Below are 23,765 nucleotides of genomic sequence, written 5' to 3' on the forward strand. Positions count from 1 at the left end.
AACGATAATAATCATTGATTAACGATCAAGAAGTGATTAATGACAATAATCATTGATAACCTTTCCAACATTTAGAATATTTAAGACTAGTAGACTAACTTAGGGTGCTCAGAATGACATAAGAGTTGATACAATAAAACTTTTTAGCATTTAGAAGATTTTTACATGAGCTTGTGTCGATTTGGCATTGAAAGGAGGAGTTTATGCAAAGAGGAAAAATAGGGTTTTTGCTACTGAAAAGTTATTAATGGAAGTAAGCATGGATGAAGGCTCTGAATACATCTAAATTGTGTACCTCTTGTGTGGGATTGATCCATACACCTTCTTTTCACCTTTATCAAGCTCTTCCTCCACCCCCATGGCTATGGAGCTCTCTTATGTGACAATGGAGAGAGGATCCCAACAACGGACAATGGGTTAGCATACCCACAATCAAGAAGTTACATCATGGCTTTAAGGACAACACATGTTTCAGCAAGGCTAGGTAAGCTTTCAACTTGACATGACCTTTAGGGATCCACAGTTCTATTTTCCATCATAATAGCCTTAGGTAACAAGTTCATGAGAACCCACCATAGTTCTGTGTATCCATCATAATAGCCTTAGGCAATAAATTTATTAGCACCCAGCATTGGGGTTTTGTAGATAGCAGTATGGGGTTGGGGTTTTATTTTATAGATAGGCTTGGTTAGTTTGCTCATTGGATGTCAAAGTAGGGATCTTGATGGTTAAGGGTCTTGATTCAATGATATTTGTTGCCAGTGAGGTTTAATTTGCGTTGAGAGGGAATGTTAACATCGAGGCTCCAAATTTCCTTGGCAAGGCTCATGGAAAACTTCATCTTTTTGTGAGAGAATAATCAATGTTGAAGATGGGACTTGATTTGGGAGGGCATGATGAGGTTAGACGATTCTTCTTTGCGATAACATTGATGTACGATTACCATTTTAGGGCATATCGTCATAGTAATCAAACTATAGTGTGCTCTTAGTCACTGAGAAGTCATTTAGTGGCTTTAATCCACTCTCATGTCAAAGCATTATGGATCACACTAACATTAGTTGAGATGGTAGTTAGTGGGCTTTAATCCACTCATGTCCGAGCATTATTATGTCTTGGATCACACCAGCATCAATCATAAAAATATACACCTCCATATATTATTGCCAGTGTGTATTATATTTATTTAAAAAATCTAACTCAACGTATTCTCACTTCATGATTAAGAGTAATGTAAGATTCAGAAGAAGTCAGTGCAAGCTTCCCAAGGACATATTCTAAATTTGGATGGATAATAGCTTGACTTCATTGCATACCTTCCTTGGTGTGGTAAATCCTAGCCATACTCTCAACCTTGATGATCATTTGCACTTTGAGAGAAGTTAATAAGAGACTCACCGGTTGCCACCAATGCTCAGGCCTTAGAGAAGTTAATAAGAGACTCATAGGTTGCCACCAATGCTCAAGACTTAGGTGGGTTTGAGAGAAGTTAACAAGAGTCTCACCGGTTGTCACCAATGCTCAAGACTTAGGTGGGTTTGAGAGAAGTTAACAAGAGTCTCATCGATTACCACCAATGCTTAGGCCTTAGGTGGTTTTGAGAGAAGTTAACAAGAGATTGACTGGTTTTTCTTAGGTGTTAATAAATGGGTTAGAGAAGGTGGCTTTGATTAGACTTTTCTTCTTGGAGAAGTATGGTCACTTTGTTAGCGGGGTAGCCAGGTTATCAACAATGCTGATAGGACACTGGGGTTCTAAGCATGATTTCTTCCTTGATTGTACTTCGTGCTACATTGCATAGGGTTAGCTACTATGCGTACATCACCCTAAGATTTTGATTTTGTTTTTATTTTTAGCATGCACATGAGCATTGGCCAATTCAACCACCAAGGGACACCCGTCTTTCCCATGATAAAATAGCATGGCTACCTTTAGAGTTTCTTTGTATTTAATTTTTGGCTTAACCAAACCTTAATAGTAGGTGAGGTTCATAGTGAGGAATTCTCACTTGCACTCAAGACGTTAAGTGGCACAATTGGGTAGTAGCTTTTGTGGCTTGAATCCACAATTTGAGTGCCACAGGTTCTATTGGAATTGTTCTTTACACTCATTATGTTGATTGAAGTTATAGGCATCCAGATACTTTGTGGCCTACCTTGGGCATCACATCTATGGTGGTGAAAAGCCATGACATTCTCTTTGGCATCACTTCTATGGTGGCAAAAAGTGATGACATTCTCTTTGACATCACTTCTCTGATGACGCACCTTGCAAACTTGGTTAGTTGCATCAGACTCATCTCCAAACAATCCTCCACCCATGCGATGAGTTTGACAAGTCTTAAGATCAACTTTGATAATTTGGCCATCATTTCTTAAGTACATGTGAAGAAGAAAGGGCATGTTTTTGCTTGTAAAAATGGTTTTTTTGGGTTATTTTATTTGCTTTTTGGTGTTATTTTTATTGCATTACTAAGGGTTGTGACTATGGGAAACCATAGAGAAGGCATGTCAATGGATTGTATTCCTTAAAGTTCCATTTTTTCATTCATCTTATAATTTTATAATTTTCACCACAAAAGTTTTGAAAATTTATAAAAATGAGGCTTAATTCTTTTAATTGGTTGATAAATTGGATGCATATAACCTCGGTCTATCTCTTGAAACCCAAAAATCCACAAGGAAAAACTAAAAATTTAGGCCAAAAAGTTGTGAAACCTGTAATGTACGACAGAAACCTACAGGAACGTAATTGTACATGGCTAAAAGTTGTAATTTCACACTGTACAATTATAATTACAATTGTACATGAAAAAGTAATCTAAAATAGTCCAACCAAAAAGACATATAATTATAATTATAATTGTACATGATAAGAATACAGTAATCTAAAACGATCCAGCCAAAAAGCCATACAATTATAATTACAATTGTACGTGATAAGAATAAAGTAATCTAAAATGGTCCAACCAAAAAGCCATACAATTATAATTACAATTGTACATGATAAGAATAAAGTAATCTAAAATGGTTTAATAAATCTAAAAGGTCGTACAAGTTGAATGCGTACAAGTTAAATTGTACGTATATGATTGGAGTTGTTCAATGTAAGAAGGAGTACAATGTACAATTTCATAATGTATAATTCTAGGACATACAATCCCAAGGCGCATCATTGGATTTGGTCCATGTATAATATCATTTAGTGCACATACAATTTCATTTGGTTCGAGTGCATGTGCGTATCAGTTGGCGCACATACAAATCCATTTCGTATGAGTATAACATCGTTGGGCCCACGTATGGTTGATTCGGTCCACATACATTATCATTCCATACGCATGCATTCATATACATACAATATCATTTGGTCCATACGCATGCATTCATATACATACAATATCATTTGGTCCATATATGATTGGATTTGGTTTGTGTACAAGTTGGGTCACACAAGTTTCGTAAGCTTATGCTCGATGTGAAAATAGGTGACTTGTGCAAAGGATAGGGAGAGAGTGTCAATCATCTGAGAGAGCCCCTTAAAGAATTGTGGAAAGGATAGACACAATGCGCTGAGAGAGTTTCTTAGAGACGAGTGTATGTGGGACCACAACTTTATGAAAACTAAATACTTAAATTTGGAAACATATCATGAATGGATAAAGACCTTTGGTGGGGGACAACTCCCCTTCCCTTTCTCTTGAATCTCCATAAAAACACAAACAACACACACACCACCACCCCCTCTCCCCCCTTTCCTTAGTCTTTAAAAAAACCAACCTTAATTAATTCAAAATTTGTGAATGAAACATTTTATGACGCTAGTAGTTTTTTCCTACGTGACGACCCTTCCTGATTTGCTTGTGAAACAGCGTGATGCATTTTTGAAGAGTTTATCTGCGTTACTCCGTCGAGCGTTCAATAATTGAACACAGAAGGATTGCATTTCGGAACGAAACCCGAAACCGAGCCATAACAAAAAAAAACCCTAACAGTTTTAGAGAGAAAAACCCTAACAGTTTTAGAGAGAAAAACCCTAACGCCGACAGCATCTGTTTTTGATTCAAAACAGATGTACATCTCATATCTGCGATTGCCTGATGATCGGAGAGGTTCCATCACACCATCTCAGGTGCACGGTGGTGGTGGTGGTGGTGGCGGCCACTGAAGATGCCCTACTGATGTGCCCTGCTGCTCATGAGGAGATACGTTTCGATTTCTCACATTCATCCAAATGGTACGCAGGGCTCCATTGGAAGAAAGAAACCACTTATTTTCTTCTCAAAATTTAAACCTTAATTCTATGTCAATTATGTGTTTTATATAACCATTTTAGATCAAGCTAACAATCTTCAATGTTAAGGCTAACATGTATGGCATGGATGTCTAAAAACACATTTGAGGGGGCATGCCTAGATTCCTCGAGGCCATGCCTAGCAAATCCAGCAGCCGCATGGTGCCGCCGGCAGCCCTTCTCCTCTATGACACTTCCACATGGCTTGCAAGAGGGTGGCATGCAATTCAACATGATAGTTCATGCCCTGCAACCACCTCATACATGTCCTGTTTACCTTGAGCCCCATTCAGGAGGGCCGGCCTCCTCCTCTTTTCAAACTTTCAGATGGCCTGCAACTTTTCCAAAAGAGGGTAACACAATGCGGCCGTGGGATGATTCGCTGGCAGGCACTGTCTTCCCTCCCCAACATAAGGTTTGATGTCATGGCCACAAGGAATCTAGTCATGGCCCCACGAATGACTAGTCTCATCACATGTGTGTTTATGCATCCATTCATGTGAACCAGATGAGCCTAATGCCATATGTATGTTGAATTAAATTGTCATACCCAAGCGAAATCTTTTTGCTCTGCATTGCTAGGGATGCACATAAGCCAACTCTTGACAAACATTACATGCCAACATCACTTGCCATACGCCTTTGTGTAATTTGGAGGGAGTGTGCTTCAATCTGTCAAGTTAATAGCTTGGAATTTGATGCAAGGGAAAGTTTGTTTTGAGTTGCCACACCAAGTTGGAAAATTGCAAGCCTCTTTTCCCTAACACAATAAAGCAACCTACCCAATCAACTTCCCCTATGCATCTCTAGCAAGGAGGTGCATGCGCTACCAACAAATTTGCCAGTTGTGTTTTTGGTGGTGGGATTTTTTCTGCCCTTCATGGATACATCTGATCGACGAGCAAAACCTCATCTGTTTTTGTGACTTCCCCATCGGGTTGAGGATGCTCCTCATGGTCTGATAGGTGTTACATGCGGAAGCCTTGATAGTCTTCTTTCAGCCCTAAACACCATCTGGGAACATGCTGATTCAAAACGCATGTAGAAGAGCGAGAGAGATAGCTGAGTATTTAGTATATTCATAATGTACAAAAAGGTACAAGTGTTCTTGCAGCCATAGACTGCCTTCTTGAAAAGGTAGAAAAACCCTAATCTAATCCTAGTTCTACAACTCAGCCCAAGCAAGGATTGAATGCTTCAAATCGTTGTGCAATATTGCCTTTTATAGGCTTTGAATGCACTGATGGACTAGCCGGTTGCTGGTCGGCCAGGTCCGGGACAAAATTCAGGCTTTTTGCTGCAGCCGACAGATCCTCTGTGATATCAAGTGCTGGCCGACAGGGACCCCATGTCCTCCATCAGACATTTCTGCCAAATCAGCAACACCTGCCCCAAGTCTGGTTTTTTATCTTGTTGCCTCTTCAGGATTAGCCTAGGATTAGCCTGGGCATGTCTTGCACATGACATCCAAACTTGATGATGGGATTTCAATCTGTATTCTTGGATGACTGTAATCATCCCATTGTCTATTCACGGAGTCCCCTTGTCGTCCTTCTTCTCTGGCAACCTTTTCATTGAACACCCGACCCGGTCTCCAAATCCACTCTTTAACTCTGATGAAAATCTATGCATCTGTTCCATCCAGTCCCCATTCCGTTCCTGCCCTGTCCTTCCTGAACACTGTCTCTGGTCTTCTTTCCTAAGAAATGAGTCTGGCACTCTCACTCCACCCCTTGGAGGATCAACCTCCCCTGGAACCGTTGCTTGAAAGCCTTTCCTGGTGTGCCCCAAGTGGCACCTGACTCATAGGACTGCCATCCCCTTGGGCTCTGTGGAACACCACCAACCAACCTCCTGGGAATTCTTCCTTGTCTTGTGTTCTTTGCCTTGGGCCTCGTACTTGTGCACTTTCCTGTGCCTTGGACTTGTGCACCTTCATCTGGGATTGAATGAGTGTTTAGCCTTGCTGAGCCTGATGCTTCGATACCAATGTTACGTGCGGAAGCTCTGATAGTCTTCTTTCAGCCCTAAACACCATCTGGGAACATGCTGATGCAAAACGCATGCAGAAGAGAGAGAAGAGAGAGAGATAGCTGAGTATTCATTATATTCATAATGTACAAAAAGGTACAAGTGTTCTTGCAGCCATAGGTTGCCTTCTTGAAAAGGTAGAAAAACCCTAATCTAATCTTAGTTCTATGACTCAGCCCAAGCAAGGACTGAATGCTTCAAATCGTTGAGCAATATTGCCTTTTATAGGCTTTCAATGCACTAATGTACTGGCCAACTGCTGGTCGGCCAGGGCCAAGACAAAATTCAGGCTTTTTGGAGATCCCCTGTGATATCAAGCGCTGGCCGACAGCAACCCCATGTCCTCCATCAGGCATTTCTGCCAAATCAGCAACACCTGCTCCAAGTCTGGTTCTTTATCTTGTTGCCTCTTTAGGATTAGCCTGGGATTAGCCAGTGCATGTCTTGCACATGACAATAGGTTATCATCAAACTGAAGTTCGGGCTCCATAGATGAAGCGAAGATAATAAAGCGGATGTTGCTCCAAGAAAACTATGTGCCAATTCTGAATTTCAGAAAGTAAAGAGAGAAAAACATGCTTTTACGCGAGAAAAGACCCGAGAAAATTGGAAAAACCACACGTTATCTTTGCCCCACGCACGAGAGTTGAAAACCGTGTTACTGGTACAGTAGGTACTACGGCGGTACAATAAGTACACTAACTGGTATAGCAAGTATAGTGGCTGGTATAGCACATACAATGGTTGGTATAGCACATACAATGGCTGGTATAGCAAGTATAGTGGTGGTACAATAGGTACATTGATTGGTACAACAAGTACAATGGCTGGAAATCATAATACAATGATTAAATACCCTTGCCTTCAATATTTCCTTAGTGATTGAAGCCTTCAAAACAGTCCCCAACAGCCGGTATTCTTCATGGGCAACCTTCAAGAGAGAGAGAGAAAGAGAGCAACCATCATTAGGGCAACCTATAGCGGTGGTAGAGAGTCATAACCTTGGAGTATAGAACCAACAAGAATAGAGAAGAGTTGCCAACATGATAGAGGCTATTTGCAGCAATAGAGCCTGCTCAAATGAAGAAAGAGGGCTGCAATTTATAGATTTGGGTCTCTCATGAGCTAGAGCAGCAAGTAAAAGCTATAATGATAAGTGTAGAGCTGAGGTGAAGTGTGAGGCCACTTGTCTTACTTTGATCCACTGTCGTGCCACATGTCCTTATTTAAGAGATGGTTCCCACCCATAAACTTCATCTCTAAAAATATCTCAACTCGTAGACCTTCTATCAAATGTGTTTTAGCAAGTCCCCCTTATTTGCTTAGTTACAGATGTAATGACGCGAATGGAATTTCCATTGGGAGTCGAGTGTGATCCTTTGTAATTAGAAACGTGGGCACCATGTAGAACCATGTTTCAATACTAGATCTCTCCCAAATCCTCGGGAGCTTGCCATACATGCTTTCCACTTGACACTTGAGCTCCAATGCCCAATTCTGTGTCCAAGAAACCATCTCAAGCGCCTAGACCAAGCTTCAGGTGCTAGATCTTTTGTATTGGATGATCTCCCATTCCCAAAGCTTGTACTTTCCAAATATTTAGACGTCCTAGAGTCCATAGACCCCTAAAATGTTTGGGTTGGTGACAATTGTATTGCATAATCTCCCATTCCCAAAGCTTGTACTTTCCAAATATTTGGACGTCCTAGAGTCCACTAGACCCCTAAAATGTTTGGGTTGGTGACAATTGTATTTATGTGCGGGACAACGCAATAACCTTTTCAACTTGATGGCAATTTGAGACCTATCTTGCTCATCGAAAAGGTTCCTAATTGTGCACTCTTCTAGAGAATGGCCATGTAGCACCCGAGTGGTACATGTGTTATGGAGTAGCAAGCTCCAATATTACTTTTTATTGATTCAAATTATTTCTACGCCATCTTACAACCTGCCATGTTATATGATTGCTTTTTTTTCATTTTTTTGGGTTTTTTCTTGCAATAGGAGAAACTTGTTTTTTCTTTTTCTATGATATGTCAAAGGATGCAGATTTTGAAGGAGATGCTTACTTAGGATAATGTTTTGTTGCTTATGCCTGAACAGCTAAAGTTTGCAACTTTGGTGGTTAAAAAAACTCAATTTTTTTGAATGCAGGCACTAGCCTTGCCAGAAGGATGGCGTGGTTTGGCACATTTTCAACTAGAAAGCCGGCGGAGAGTTTTGAGAAAGTGGTAAGGCCTTTTTCTCTCGTAAATGCTTTCTCTAGTCCTCACCGTGTTACCATTAGTGGAGTTTCACATTACTCTGCATAAAGTGATCCAGTCATTTCATGATTTAGATAAAAATCAAGAACATAATTTTACTTTTATTCATTGGATTAGACTGTGTGGGTACAAGTCTTTGAAAACGCATTGGTGAAGATTATGATGTAGAAGCTGCCAGATTTTCCCTTTGCTCACTCAGCCATTGATATATCTTTTTGCCATATTATCGGACATGCAGATTTCTATTGAAGTCTCCGTCCAAGTTGCGGCTAGCTAATTCTTTCTATCCAAAGCTGTTTAGTTGTGCGCGTTTGCACGCATGTGTGTTCTCTTTAGTGTACTAGCCTCCTTCATCATGGCCAAGTCTGCCCTTCACCTCTGGATAATTGATAGAAACTCAGTCTGGTGGTTTATTTATGAAGATTTGTCCAGTAGGGTGGACATATCGTTATACATGAACTTGCATCTACATTGGGCACTCATGACGTGAGTGGGATGCCATAGCATGTAGTCTATTATGCTTTCTCATGGAGTAAAAAATGCACTTTGGTTTTTGTTAAGTTTGGAAAAAGAACCTAAACTTTCCACTGGCATATCTTCTTGCAAAGCAATACCCATGTATTTGAAAACTGAAATGGATTTTGTTTTTGTTTCAAATGCTACCAGATACCACTTTACTGTCTATATCTCTTAATTGATTTATTAGTGGGAAGCTTCTGTGCTATAGGCTTTGTAACATGCCATGCGTATTCCTTCATAAACTTCCCTCAAAACCGAAAAGTGATTAGCTAACATGTCCTATCAGAAAGCATTTTTTTGCAAAAAAAGAGCACGTTTGCTTTGCTTGGAGTCAAAATAAATACTAAGGGCCAAAAAGTGGTTAGCTGATATGCTCTGTTAAGCAATTTTTGGAAAAGAGCATTTTTGGCTTTGTTGTGTGTCACATAGAAGACTCTGGGTTGGAGTTGTGCAGATCTACACATTACTATGCATAACGCCAGTATTGAATGCATAAGTGATGAGGAAATATCTCTTATGACCATCTAAACATGCAAAAAAGCAAACCTTTATTTGTGAAAACATGTAGCTTTTTCTTAGTCATATTTATGAACGATGTTAAAAAGAGAACTTTCAGGCTATCTTAATTTCCTCATCACTCATGCATTGAATACTGGCGTGATGCATAGTAATGTGCAGATCTACATTTTTTATTAGTGTTGATGAAAGCTCTCAAGAGAGGACCTTTAAGAGAGATATTCTAACATTTTTTCTTGGTGCCGATGAAAGCTCTCAAGAGAGGACCTTCAATGAGCTCTATATTCTGGAAGAGATCGCTTCAAATGTCAAGTTCATATGCAACCTTCCATTCTCAAAACGTCTAGAGGTAAATTGAGTTTCTCCTTGTAAAGTGAGCAATTCACTTTGAAGTCTTAAAACAATATTAGAATTTGGTTCTACTGTTTTGCTCAAGACCCACATGCTTTTTCTTTTGACCACCTTTAGAATCTTAAAACAATATTAGAATTTGGTTTCTACTATTTTGCTCAACACCCACAGGCTTTCCTTTTCACCACCTTTGTCTATTTGTACCTTGGGGAGTATACTTGAATACATTGGAGACTGTTAGGTCTACCTATGGCCCACACGTTTGTTTACAGGTGTATAATTCATTTTTTATTAGCTTTTAATTTATTTTGACTTACAGTAGGGGTATCAAATTTAGATACAAATTTAAATATAAATAAAAAATAATCTCACACTTTTTTTTTGTGGTAAAAAGCTATGTTCTATTGCTTCACTGTACAAAGAAAGAAGTCCTCAAAAAAGAGGCAAACTTCTTAAAGAGCAGTCACGAAAGTTAAAAGCATTGAAAAAACGAAGCCAACTAGCCATCATCGATTTGATCCAGATGGATGCTGTCAAACAAAGATTGAAGCAAGGATTGACGAAAGTAGTGATAGCATGCAATCCTTACGGAATGAAAAACCAACTGATTTGTTGCATGCCATATTGTCCACAAAGCCCAATATCTAGTCCAGATTGGAAAGGGCTGTGCATGATCCAATCTAGAAGGCCACTTGCCAAAGAGCCAAAAAAATCTATAGAAGGAATACCCTGGAAATATGAGTCGAAGAGAATGTGTTTGTTATGCGGACAAGACCAAAGAAGATGCATCACTGTTTTCTTTATGCAACGACAAGAAGGGCATTTTGCAGCAGCTATATGTCTTTTTTCAAGAAATTCTCCAACTGGGAGCATTCCCAACAAGCATCGCCATAAAAACAATCTAGATTTGAGTGGCAATTTACTATGTCAGATTTTCTTTAGGTTCTGTTTCCACCAACGGGTTGTCTTAGTGAGGAGCCAAATCTTATTAACTTGATTGACAAACCAAGGTGCAAGAATAATCAACTTGTAGATCAAAGCAGCCGAAACTTGAGGAAAGAAATTAGGATAAGGTTCAGGATCTGCCCTATTGAAAATCCAATCCTCTGTCCTTTCACAATTCGGAACAACTGTAAGAGGGGTAAAAGGCTACAATTGTTCCTGTAAAATGCGCCATAAAGGTCTGTAGTGCATACCCAACTGCCAACGGCTTTGAGCTCGAGGAAAGGACAAAACATTTCCTTCAGCATCAACAACATCTTGGCAAACCCGAATGATTTTGTAGAAAGAAAGTAAGCTCACCAAGGGGAATGGAGAGCCAAAGTAGCAAGGAATGATCGGCTCCAAAAGATACTTTCTTGTCTCAAAATATTGCCAATCTCAAGAGGTCTACCTGACCATTGAATATATTGTAGTGTAAGCTTCCAGTCTGTAAGGAGGCGAGATACCTATATATACATGTGCATTTATAAAATAAATAAACACATATACACATATAAGGAGGCGAGATACCTATATATACATGTGCATTTATAAAATAAATAAACACATATACACATATATTTTTAATTAATATTAAATTTTAACACGTGGGGATGCATGATGAGGTGTGTTCACTCTTAAATAAGTGTATCTTATATACAATGTCTTTTGTCTTCTCTTTTGCATACATATGTATGTGATTGTGTGTGCACATACACATGTATGTGTGATTGTGTAATGTCTTCACGCGTGCATGTGTTGTACAAGTGTCTTGATTGTGTGTATGTGTTAGTGTGTATTTGTTGTGTGTGTGTACATGGTGTGGCGCTGTCTCCACCCAGTCATCTGCCACCTATCCCCATCATCGTCCTCGGGAGTAGGGTGTTGGGGTTATGTCTTGCTGGAGGGGGGAGGTGGCATTGGAGTGCTCGGTCCGCTCTCTCCATTGTGTGGGGGGAAGGGGCTGGACCAGCGTGTAGAGCTCACCTAGACTGGCCACGAGGGCAAGCTCTGATGAGGTGACCCATCTGATGGCAAATGAAGCATTGGCCAGGAAGGCCTGAATACACCCGTGAAGGATGGGTTCCCCCCGGAGGCATTGAAGGGAGATGATGTGCGGTACTGTCTCCCACGAGGAAATGCTTATGCAAAGTGAAGGGATCCCAGCCACACGTGCCAACGTCGAGGCTGGTGTTGCCTGGGATTCCAACACTTGCCCTATTGTTCTCCCAATGATGGGGAGAAGCGGAAGGTACTCCTTCATGAGGCCTGCTGGAAAACAGACTGTAACTGAGAATCCGGATACTCTAGTAAGAGGGTTGGAGGCGGGAACAAAGCCATGCTGCCAGCATGTGAAAATGCTTGGGCCATGTACAATGCAGCGGGGCTCAGCTGAAGCACGCGATCTAAAGCTGCTGGGGTGTCCAACCCCACCTAGTAGTAGCCGCACCCAAGGGTATGGATATCTATTCTCTTGCCTTGCTCGCCAAAGAGGTTGGGCTGGAGCAAGTCTTGAAGCTGGTTGCGGCTACCCACAATCTTGCATACAAGTGTTGAGGTTTTGAGGTAGGCTACGGTTGATGCTAGGAGCTGGAGGTCCGCTTTGGAGAAAAGGCAGAGGGCGGTGGCCTCGGTTGGGGATGACTGAGTGTTTGCCATGGAGTCCTCGTGAAGGGGTAAAGACCAAAGGGAGCCGACACTTGCCGAAAGAACAGCAGCCCGAGCTGCTGATAAGGAAGCAGGAGAAAAGGGGGACGACGGACGGGAAGGAATGAGGGTGGCGACTGGTGGAGGGGAAAAGGAGGTGGAAAGCAGCGTAAAAGGGCTGACCAAGGGGAAGAGGGCTGCAGCCTAGTGCCCGGGATGTGGTTTCCAGAGAATCGAAGTCTACATAGAAGAAGCCTCTACGACATAGAGTAGTATCCTGGAAATACTCAGTCAGCTCAGTGAGGAGAGCTGCCAGAAGCCAATCCCATCCTTGAGAACGAGCAGGATGAGAGCCATTAATCCAGCCGATAAGGGCTTGTAGCGTTTCCTGTTCAATATCTTGCTGGAGGACCTGGAGTTCGTCTTTGGAGAAGTTGATAGTTTTCCCGGCCGATGGGGAGGAAGAGGTATTGGCTTTGGTGGAGGCTATAATGCCAATCATAATGGAATGGCTGACTTGAACACATAAATAATTTTCCGTACGCTGATGTAGACAAAGAAGCAGGAGAGGCAGGAGGATGGGCTGGATGCGCAAGAGAGGGGAGAGGACGGTGGGTTGCAGAGAGGGAGGGGGCGGGCATCAGAGAGGGGGCTGAATGGTGGGCAGGAGGGCTGGAAGGTGGGGGAGCACAGGTGCTCAGGGAGGATGGAGGAGGGCTGGAAGATGGTGGCGCTGGAGGCGGGTAAGAAGGGGCACACAGGTGCGCAGGCAGGGAGGAGATGGGTGGGCTGAATGGTGGTTAAGAGGGGGCGCTGCAGTAAGGGGAGCTCCTCAGTCACTGAGTTTACAAGTTTCTTCTCCAACTACCTAGAAATTATATGCACGATCAATTATAAAAACAATTTTACATGTATCATACAATGAAACCAACTAAACGCTACAAAAACCATGCAGCTTAGTGCTCATGGTAGAATGCGTGAAATTGAGTACTAGTTGATAAATGAAGTAGTTTCAATCTATGGGAGATCTAGTGTGTTTGGGATTGTTTACTTGGGCTGGATCTCTCTTGTTGAAAGGTCAAGGAAGCTCTGTAGTGTTGATTTCAGCTCCAATGTTTGTCACTGCTCTACCAGTGCTGCAGATGCCCAAGTCTTCGAAAAGGAGAGCAATCAGATTTACAACAAATTATGCATTAAAGACAAACTACATCTTCATGTAGTCCAGGTTTGATGAGCAAGTTCAAAACTGGAATATAGAAGCAGTGGGATCTGAGCTCTGTACTGCTGATCTTGCTCGAGAAACGAGGGAGGTAGACCTTTTGTAGACTTGGATTCCTTGGTGTTGCTAGAGAAGTGAGAGGAAAAAGGGAGATGATGTCATCTAGTGTGTGTCAAAATACGCAGCGGAGATGATAACCAAATCTGAGACCACAAGAGCAAGTAGAGTGCAGAAAATAGACAGCACAAGAGAAGGAGAGAGATAGGCGTGTAACTCTTCTCTATACACAAGATCCCGAATCTGAAAAACTGGATACAATGATGTGGGGGCCATGGGGCCATTTTATATGGCCCCATACATGCAGTCGGCCTGTGAAAAAACAGCCGACTTGGCCTACATGTCCACGACCAGCCCACTCCAGCAGTCAGCCAGTATGCAGGAGAGGTCGGGGACCACACAGGGAAGTCGGCCAGCATCCAGATCATCGGACCAGCAGTCGGCCACAATCTGGATCAGCCGGGGTGCAGAAAACTGCCTCCCACACCATGGGAAAAATAGGGAAAAAATACAAGGAGTGAGGAAAAATGAGAAAACACCTATACAGGGCGGGCACACCCACAACAACAGAGGCCCTGGTGTCTAATAAAGACGAGATGACTTCTAACACCCCCTCTCAGCTCTTGGCTAGGAAAGCAACCCTAGGGAGCTGGAGTGCCGCCTGAGCGTAGCTTGAGGTAGAGACTTCGTGTGAAGAGGTCCGCCGCATTGTCCTCCGTCGAACAATAAAGTAGCAAGATGTCACCAGCCAAGATCTTCTCACGTACAAAGTGATACTGTATCTCTATGTGCTTGGTCCGGGCATGGAAGACCGGGTTCCGAGCAATAGCTATACAACTCTGGTTATCACATTGGATGACTGTGGGCTCCTTCTGTGGAAACCCAATCTCGCCTCCGCAGCCACACAACCTTACAAGCAGCACCACAAGCAGCCCGGTACTCTGCCTCTGTCGAAGATAGGGCAATAGTTGGCTGCCTCTTATTGCTCCAAGAAACTGCTCCTGAGCCGAGGGTAAAACTGTAACCTGAAGTAGATCTCCTCGTGTCTTGATCTCCTCCCCAATCTGAGTCACTCCAACCTTGGAGTCTGACTCCATCCCCTCTTGTGTAAAAGAGTCCTAGATCCTTCGTACTCTGCAGATACCGCAAGATCCGCAATCCTGCGTCCCAATGAGACTTCAATGGCGTCTGCATAAAAGAGCTCAATAGCCCCACAGAGAAGCTCAAGTCCAATCTGGTGTTCATCAACCAGATCAATGAACCAACTTCCGATACTACAAGGCATCAACTGGCTCACAAGGATAATTAACAGTTAACTTTGTGTTTGGGTCCATCGCGAAGTAATAGGCTTGCAGTTCTCCATCCCGAAGGCCTCAAGCAACTCATGAACATACCGCTGCTGAGAGACAAAAAACCCCCTCTGGGTTTGCCAGATCTCCAATCCCAAAAAGAAGTGGAGTAAGCCTAGGTCGTTCATCTCAAACTCCTTTGACAAGGCAGCCTTCGTCACGCCAATGTGCTCCACATGACCGCCGGTGAGAATAAAATCGTCCACATAAAGGATGATAATCGTAACCATGCCGCGTCCCCGAAAGAGATACAAGTTGGGATCTGCAAAACAACCGATCTCTGGAAACTAGTCCGAAGAAAGAAGGAATCAATCTTCTGATTCCAAGTCCTAGGAGCTTGTTTAAGACCATACAAGGCCTTCCGTACCTGTAAACCATCCCTTCTGATCCTGGAACAACAAAGCCTGGAGGTTGCTCAACATACACCTCCTCCTGCAGGTCACCATTAAGGAACGCAGATTTTACATCCATCTGATACACTGGCCACCTCTGAGAAGAAGCAAGGGCAAGAACGGTCCGAATCATGGTCATCCGTGCTGTCGGTGCAAAGGTATCCTCGTAGTCGATGCCTGGCCACTGAGCATAACCTTTAGCCACAAGTCTGGCTTTGTGTTTGTCCACCGACCCATCTGACGCATATTTGGTCTTAAACACCCATTTGACACCAATGACTGACCGTTTCGACGACCTCAGTACCAACTCCCATGTTTTGTTCTTCTCGATGGCATCAAGTTCCACCTGCATGGCTTTCCTCCAAGTATCCTGTGAAAGGGCTTCCTTAACGGAAGTGGGCTCCTTGTCCCGCATAATACGAGACATCAAAGCATAGTTTACTTGGAGAAGCTCCGTTGTATTGCTTTTGTCGCGGACTCTGTGCGATCTTCGAGGGCCGTCCTCTGTGGTCCACTCGGAGGGTAACTCCGTGACACCTGACTCCCGAAGGGTGTCCAACAACCACCTGGGTACTTGAACAGATCGCGGAGCCTCCTGCTGTTGCGGGGGCTCTACTCCAGTTGCGGGCTTAACCTCCTGTACTGACTGAGGTTGATCAACTGGAACAATGGTCTGGGAATCATCATCAGACTCTTCTGGATCTCCAAGAAGTGGCGGCTCCTTGACAGTGGATACTGGAACATGCTCATCAAAGACCACATCCCGACTGACAACAATCTCATTCCTCTCTGGATCATACAATCTGTATCCCTTGGAAAGAGAATTATACCCCACAAATATAAGCTTGCGGGATTTGGAGTCAAGCTTCCCCCTCTGCTTCTTCAGAATATGTACATACGCATCACTCCCAAAAACACGGAAGTGCGAGACGTCAGGTTTCCTGCAAAAGTATGCCTCAAACGTATTAGGTATTGAAGTCGTTGGAGACTGGTTGAGGGTATGGACAGCCGTTGCCACAACCTCTCCCCAAAGTGGACGAGGAAGATCACGATGCTCCAGCATGGTCCTCGCCATCTCCACTACAGTCCTGTTTTTGTGTTCTACAACTCCATTCTCTGAAGGCGATCCTGTATTGGCCAGTTTCCTCTTGATGCCATGATCTGCACAAAATCTGAGAAATACATTCGAGGAGAATTCACCCCCTTTGTCAGCCCTGAGAGTCTTTACCTGCAATCCAGACTCTTTTTCCACCATCACGTGCCAATCCTTGAACCGTGCAAAAGCTTGGTCCTTCTGTGAAAGTAAATAGACCCACGTGAATCTGGTACAGTCATCAACAAGCAGCATAAAATAGAGAGATCCTCCCAATGATGGTGTCTGCTGAAGTCCACACAAGTCAGTGTGAATCAACTCCAATGGTTTTGAAGCTAGCCTGGAAGCCTGCTTCGGAAAGGATTCCCTGTGCTGCTTACAACGTATGCAAGAACTGCAACGTCCTTGCCTGCTGCCAACATTTGGCAAGCCAACCACCATTTGGTCCCGGAAAGCTCACCGCAGTGCATCCACATTTAAGTGGCCAAAACGAAAGTGCCAGAGATCTCCGACCTGAGAACCTGTCAATGAGGAGAGTGCAGAGAGCTTGTAGATACCATTCTCCACACCGCCTTCCCAAACAACCTGGCCAGTCTCACGGTCCCGTAGAGCAATTGAATGCTCCTCAAATTCCACCCGAAAGCCAGTCTTGCATACTTCATGCACTGCTAGAAGATGAAAACCAAGAGCAGGGACGGAAAGAACACGGGAGGCATGCTTGCCCCCCTTGCCGTCGGGAATAATCTCCATCCGGCCCTCACTGTGTATCGGAATGGTGGAGTTGTCGCCAATGAAAATGCGACTTGACTGCCGTTTCAGATCCAAAAAGAAGTCACGGGACGGAGTCATGTGCCTGGAAGCACCACTGTCAAGAATCCATTCCCAGGTATCCTTCGCGGTGAAGCCAACTGCCCCCTCACTCGAAGACGATGAAGCATCGGAGTCCATCATTTCTAAGTGCACAAATGCAGAGTCTTTGCAGCTGAGGCTGAAGAATCAGCACTCTTCCCAGTCCGCTTAGGACACTTCCTCCAATAGTGGCCGCCTTTCTCGCCACAATCATTGCAGGACCGCTCGGCCTTCAATTTCTCTCGTTCTGTGTCAGGCTTCTTCTCAGAAGACTTCTCCGGTGAAGCCTTCCCTTTGCCCTTGTTGTTATTCCGGCCTTTCGGCCGTTGGCCAGTTAAGGCCTTCGAACCTTCGCTGCGAGGAGGGTTCGTGAAACGTTCCTCCTGGTCCAAGACCATGGGCACAAGCTCCTCCCAGGTAATGGTGCTGAGCCTGCCACTCGTAATCAAAGAGGAGTAGAAAGCGGAATACTAAGCAGGCAAGTGGGACAGCAAAGTAATGGCCATATCTTCTGATGATATCTCCTTCCCAGCCTGGAGGACTTCCTGCTGAAGGGCTTGCAGCTTGTTTATGTGCTCCGGCATCGTCGACAACTTTGCAGGGTTCATAACCCGCATCTACACTTCCAAGGAAATCCTCTTCATGGGCGATACCCTGTTATAAAGAGAAGCCAAGTGCTGCCATATGCCTCTGGCTAGCGTCATATGCTTTACGTGATTGATTACTTGTGGTGTGCAGTTGAGGAAGATAAATGACCGGATCCTGGCGTTGACACGATCCCACATCTGTGCCTGTGCCTGTGCCTCGCGGTCCTTCATTGACAGTAACTCCCCTTCCTCAGCTTCCGGCCGTGGAACCCCAATAACGATGAAATCAACAAGGTCATATGACTCCAGCACAGACTCCATCATAACCTTCCAGATGCCGTAATTGTTCCCGTCCAACTGACGGTCCACTGGGAACGTGGGGAGAGTTGGGATCTTCACATGCTTCTCAGCCAGCTCTAACAAATCTGCCATTGCGGGGATGTAACTGAAAAGGGTGCGTGGGTGGGAAAAAAAACTTTAAACCTGCAAGTGGCTGTCCAACAACTTAGCCCGCCTTCCTCTTGCTACTTCTCTTCCCAAACAGTCCTTAACAGTCCACCAATCAGCAACGCAGCAATCTCCCTCTTGCTCAGAAAACTCCCACTTTCAAGAGCCTAGGGCTCTGATACCATGTCAAAATATGCAGCGGAGATGATAACCAAATCTGAGACCACAAGAGCAAGTAGAGTGCAGAAAATAGACAGCACAAGAGAAGGAGAGACATAGGCGTGTAACTCTTCTCTATACACAAGATCCCGAATCTGAAAAACTGGATACAATGATGTGGGGGCCATGGGGCCATTTTATATGGCCCCATACATGCAGTCGGCCTGTGAAAAAACAGCCGACTTGGCCTACATGTCCACGACCAGCCCACTCCAGCAGTCGGCCAGCTGCGCATAGTCGGCCAGTATGCAGGAGAGGTCGGGGACCACAGAGGGAAGTTGGCCAGCATCCAGATCATCCAACCAGCAGTCGGCCACCATCTGGATCAGCCGGGGTGCAGAAAACTGCCTCCCACACCATGGGAAAAATAGGGAAAAATGGGGAAAAAATACGGGGAGTGAGGAAAAATTTTAAAACACCTATACAGGGCGGGCACACCCACAACAGAGGCCCTGGTGTCTGATAAAGACAGGAGATGACTTCTAACAGTGTGATGACTAGGGGTGTGTCTAAGTTGCATACACTGAGCAACTATTATCATGTAAAAGGCTGAAGATACAAAATAAATGCAATCCGTCTTTTACTTCATGGCCAACTTTATTGCTTCCTTTAATGACAGGTCTGCAAGCTCTTCAAATACAAGCAAACTGAAGCAAACACTGTTGGTAAGATTAAATGTATTCATAATGGTTATGCATTTGTAAGAATGCTGGTATGAGGATGGTTGTGTATTAAAATCCTGGTGGCTCTCACGTACAGTTTACAAAGTGGGGGATCTGGCAACTTCTTTGTATTTAATCTTCACAGGTTCTGTCAAGGTACTATACATGGCTATACAGTTGATTATGTTCAAAATACACAATATTACACATGGAAATGACTGGAAGCTTTAAAGCTCAATGATATATGTATGTATATTTATATGTTTTTCTGTCCATGTGACAAAAATGAAGTCAAGTATGAATTTACAAGGAATGATGGTTTTCACTGCACTTGATCAGGTCACAACTGTTGGTAAAAGAGCACATGATTTCTCTCTTCTAAAACCTGGTGACCACTTTGGCGAAGCTGCTCTTTTGAAAAAGGACCGCTTGAGGTATGTAATTTTTGAAACTCTTGCAATGCAAACAGATTTTTGAGCTCATTTTGAATGCTTTTGATGTCAATGGTGTTTCGATATTGGGCAAGTTTCCATAATTTCCTCTCTCTCTCTCACATGGATCACACCTTCGGAGCTCCCCACGAAGATGAACTTCTACAAAGATCACTTCCTCACACTCACTGAGGATGGATTCATCCAGCAGCCGGGCTACTTGAGTGTTCACTTGTCCCATGTCATGCGGATTGCGATTGGCCAGATACAGGTTTCATCCCATCGCCTCATAGTGGAGACAGGTAGAGCTAAGTGCATCTTCAGAGCCGGGAAGCTCATACGTAGACCAAGAGAGGAGAGGATCTGCCGATTATGCCACACAGAGGTTGAGATGGAGGAGCATTACATATGCCGCTGCCCAGTATACTATGAGATCCGTGGGAGGTTTCACTATCTATTTCGTGAGGGATTTGGTCCACTCTCCAGGATCATTGACTTCTAGGACCAGTGTTGCCTAGGCCTCTTCCTGCTTGAGCTCCGCAGACACAGGGACACCTTCTTGAGAGAGCTTCGGCCCCAGCCACCCCGCCCCTTCCCTCGCTCGCCAACCATCACCAGTTTCTTCTGGACCCAGGAGGTGGAGGACACCGATATAGTGGATCTTGTGGACCCTCCATGAGCTACTCTGGACTTACCACGCCCGAGAGGAGTTACCTTGGACCGAGCCTCCGCACTCCAGCGTGTTCGACGCCCCCGGCCCCCCCATCGACCACGATCACCTCATCAGCTCTCCAGATCTAAGACATGCTCCACCGCCATTGAGCCACCTTTCCATGTGACATAGCTGAGGGAGACCTCTTGGCCATACTCATTAGCCCCATGCTTGATATTTTGGAGAGTGGTATACCATCTACTTGGAGCTGATGTTGCTCTCATGTTTCTATGTTCTTAGTATTTCCATGATGAGTTTCCATGGACAGTTTTGTATCGCCCAAGTGAGATAGCTATGTTTATGTTTTCTTTCTGTTTTATTTTCCATTCCATGATGAGTTATGCCATGGACATTATTGTATCACTTTGGTCTCATATGCCCATTGGATTAGCGGTTTGGGGCCTATGGGACACAGACCAGGCCACTGACAGAGATACACATGGCAGTATGGAACTGTAATGGTTCACTATGGGTGCAGCCTGGACGACTGGAGCATGTTATGGTGGGGAGAGACATCATACTTCTGACAGAGACACATCAGAGCCCAGAGAGAGGGCTACCTCGAGTAGAGGGATTCCAGTGGGAGTCAGCATATAGGAGGACCACACGCCAGGGTACCTCGAGAGGGTCGCGGGGGGGGGGGGGGGGGGGGGGGGAGAGCAGTTCTATTCAGACGGGAGCTACAGGGGAGACTGAGAGTGGTAGCACAGGATCCAGAGGCCAGATACATGTGGATCAGCTTACTGCTCTCACAAGACATGGTTATATACATAGCCCTATGTTACTTTCCTCCATTAGGATCCTCCTATGTCATTACAGAGGACATGCCACAGGAGGAGGAGACAGGAGCCTCGCCATACACTTGTCTGTCAGAGTAGATTATGCATTATTCTACACTAGGGGAAGTATTTCTTACGGGTGACTTCAATGCCCACACACAGAGCAGACACTGTGAGCTGTATGACTATGATGACATGGAGATCCTCCACCCTGTGGATCCAGAGGAGATAGGGGCTAGTCGGGCATCAGAGGACACTGGACCAGACAAAGGACATTATGGGGACCACTTACTAGAGTTGGGAGCCAGGCATCGTCTCGTTATTTATAACGGGATGCTACAGTGGCCGGGATCAGGAGGGTTGACATGCTTCCCACATGGGGGTCATACACGGACCGGAGGCACAGTGGTGGACTACATTATGGGATCTTTGGAGGCATCACAGCTTGTCACCTCATTCTCCATCCCACCTCGTCCTATTGGGGCAGATCATACATACTTGGCATTTTCACTAGCCGGATCACCAATATCACCAGCCCCCCACATACCGATGCCACACACTACCATCTACTTCACACATGACATGGCAGACATATAAACTGGCAGAGTAGAGGATGGGCTCCTACTCATGGATCCCTTGGCACCTATGGATACCATTACAGCCCAGTTGGCATCACTCCTACACACGGCTGCATTACAGAGCTTCCCACATCGTGTCCACTCAGGAGAGCCTGCGAGATCTGGGACTATGCCCCAGAACAGATGGTACGATGACGAGTGCAGAGTCCTATACTCACGGCTCCGCATACAGAGAGCCTTGGGAGCCATCACAGAGCAGGAGTCGAGGAGAGAGATGAGGAGACTTACTCGCCGCAAAAGGCGGGCCTTCGCAGAGATACAGGAGCTAGAGATCTTTCATTTCTTCATGAATAGAGATAGCCCTATCTCATGGCGGCACTTCAGAGAGCCCCGGACACCGACACCCATTGCAGACCCACAGGCATGGCACACATATGCAGAGGGCCTATACCACGCCCCACAGCAGCCACCTATACCTCAGTCCCCACAGGAGCCTCGACCTACCACAGCTAGCTTCTTTACCCACTCGATGGTAAAGGAAGCTATCCGCTGCCTATAGCATGGACGGGCCGCGACCATATGGGCCTACAGGGTGAGCATCTCATATATGCAGTAGATTCTTTGGCTCCTTTTCTTGCACACATGTTTAACAGGGCACTAGCAGAGGGTTTGCCTGTGGAGTGGACGATGCATACCATTGTGCCGATCCACAAAACAGGGGATATGCTCGATCTGAGCAACTACAGGACGGTTATGGTTGGCCACGTGTTGGCCAAACTCTATGGTGCAGTGTTGGAGCAAGAGCTTAGCTTATATGCTGAGCGAGCAGGTTTACGCTCATCAGGGCAGGTAGGCTTCAGGAGAGCTTTCTCTACCACTGACCATGTATTCACTTTGAGATGTATGATAGATCAGGCCAGAGTGAGGAAGAGAAAGCTCTATTGCTGCTTTGTGGATTTCCGCAAGGCATTTGACACAGTACCACGAGAGAGGCTCTTTTAGCGCCTGCAGTCTCTTAGCATACCAGCAGATATGACATGGGGCATCTATGCATTATATGAGCAGGTCTTTGGGCGAGTCAGATGCTCAGGAGGTATGTCCGAGACTATTGCTAGCACCATTGGTTTGAAGCAAGGATGCCCACTTTCCCCCACGCTATTTGGGTTATACATTGATGAGGTGGCTGACTTCATTACACGGGGAGGCGGAGATGGAGTTGATCTAGCAGGTACCTCAGTACATATTATGCTTTATGCTGATGATATTGTATTAGTGTCTTGAGTCTCCAGGAGGTCTACAGCAACATCTACACGCACTCGATGATTTCTGCACACAGAGGGGTCTTACTGTGAACCTTGGGAAAACCAAGGTTATGGTCTTTCATACATCGAGACAGGGCAGGAGTCAGCTGACATTCACTCTCGTAGAACGCCAGGTGGAGGTGGTGACATCATACGTGTACCTAGGGGTTACCTTCTCTGCAGCAGCCACGCGCTTCACCATGGGTTCAGCAGCCAGAGCCAGATTGACACGGGGATATGCAGCATTGGCTATGCTAGAGAGACAATGCCACCAAGCGCATTTTCAGGAGCCCCAGACGGAAGGGTGGCTATTTGACACATTAGTCACACCGGCACTGATGTATGGAGCAGCGGTATGGGCGCTAGGACTTGCTACCCATTGGTGGACACAGATAGAGAGACCACAGGCCCTCATGATGGCACGCATGATACGTAGCAAACCGTCAGTACCTCATGACATTATCCGAGCAGAGTTTGCTGCGCCTCCT

The 23,765-nt window shown here is 44.8% G+C and overlaps 1 protein-coding gene across 2 annotated transcripts in view; it reads left to right on the forward strand.

Annotated features, from left to right (window-relative positions):
- Nucleotides 1-3,780: 3,780 nt before the first annotated feature.
- Nucleotides 3,781-23,765, forward strand: part of LOC147619586 (uncharacterized) — an 81,257-nt gene continuing 61,272 nt past the window's right edge. For both annotated transcript variants that reach the window (XM_086773254.1, XM_086773255.1), the window contains exons 1-6: nt 3,781-4,236; nt 8,479-8,555; nt 9,876-9,972; nt 19,434-19,479; nt 19,574-19,632; nt 19,816-19,910. In XM_086773254.1, the coding sequence (XP_086629380.1) occupies nt 4,234-4,236; nt 8,479-8,555; nt 9,876-9,972; nt 19,434-19,479; nt 19,574-19,632; nt 19,816-19,910 (377 nt within the window). In that variant the 5' untranslated portion in view covers nt 3,781-4,233. The remainder of the gene's footprint in view (nt 4,237-8,478; nt 8,556-9,875; nt 9,973-19,433; nt 19,480-19,573; nt 19,633-19,815; nt 19,911-23,765) is intronic.

Source organism: Cibotium barometz, chromosome 33 (genome assembly GCF_041138505.1).
Source record: "Cibotium barometz isolate CiBa-2024 chromosome 33, ASM4113850v1, whole genome shotgun sequence".
NCBI lineage: Eukaryota > Viridiplantae > Streptophyta > Polypodiopsida > Cyatheales > Cibotiaceae > Cibotium > Cibotium barometz.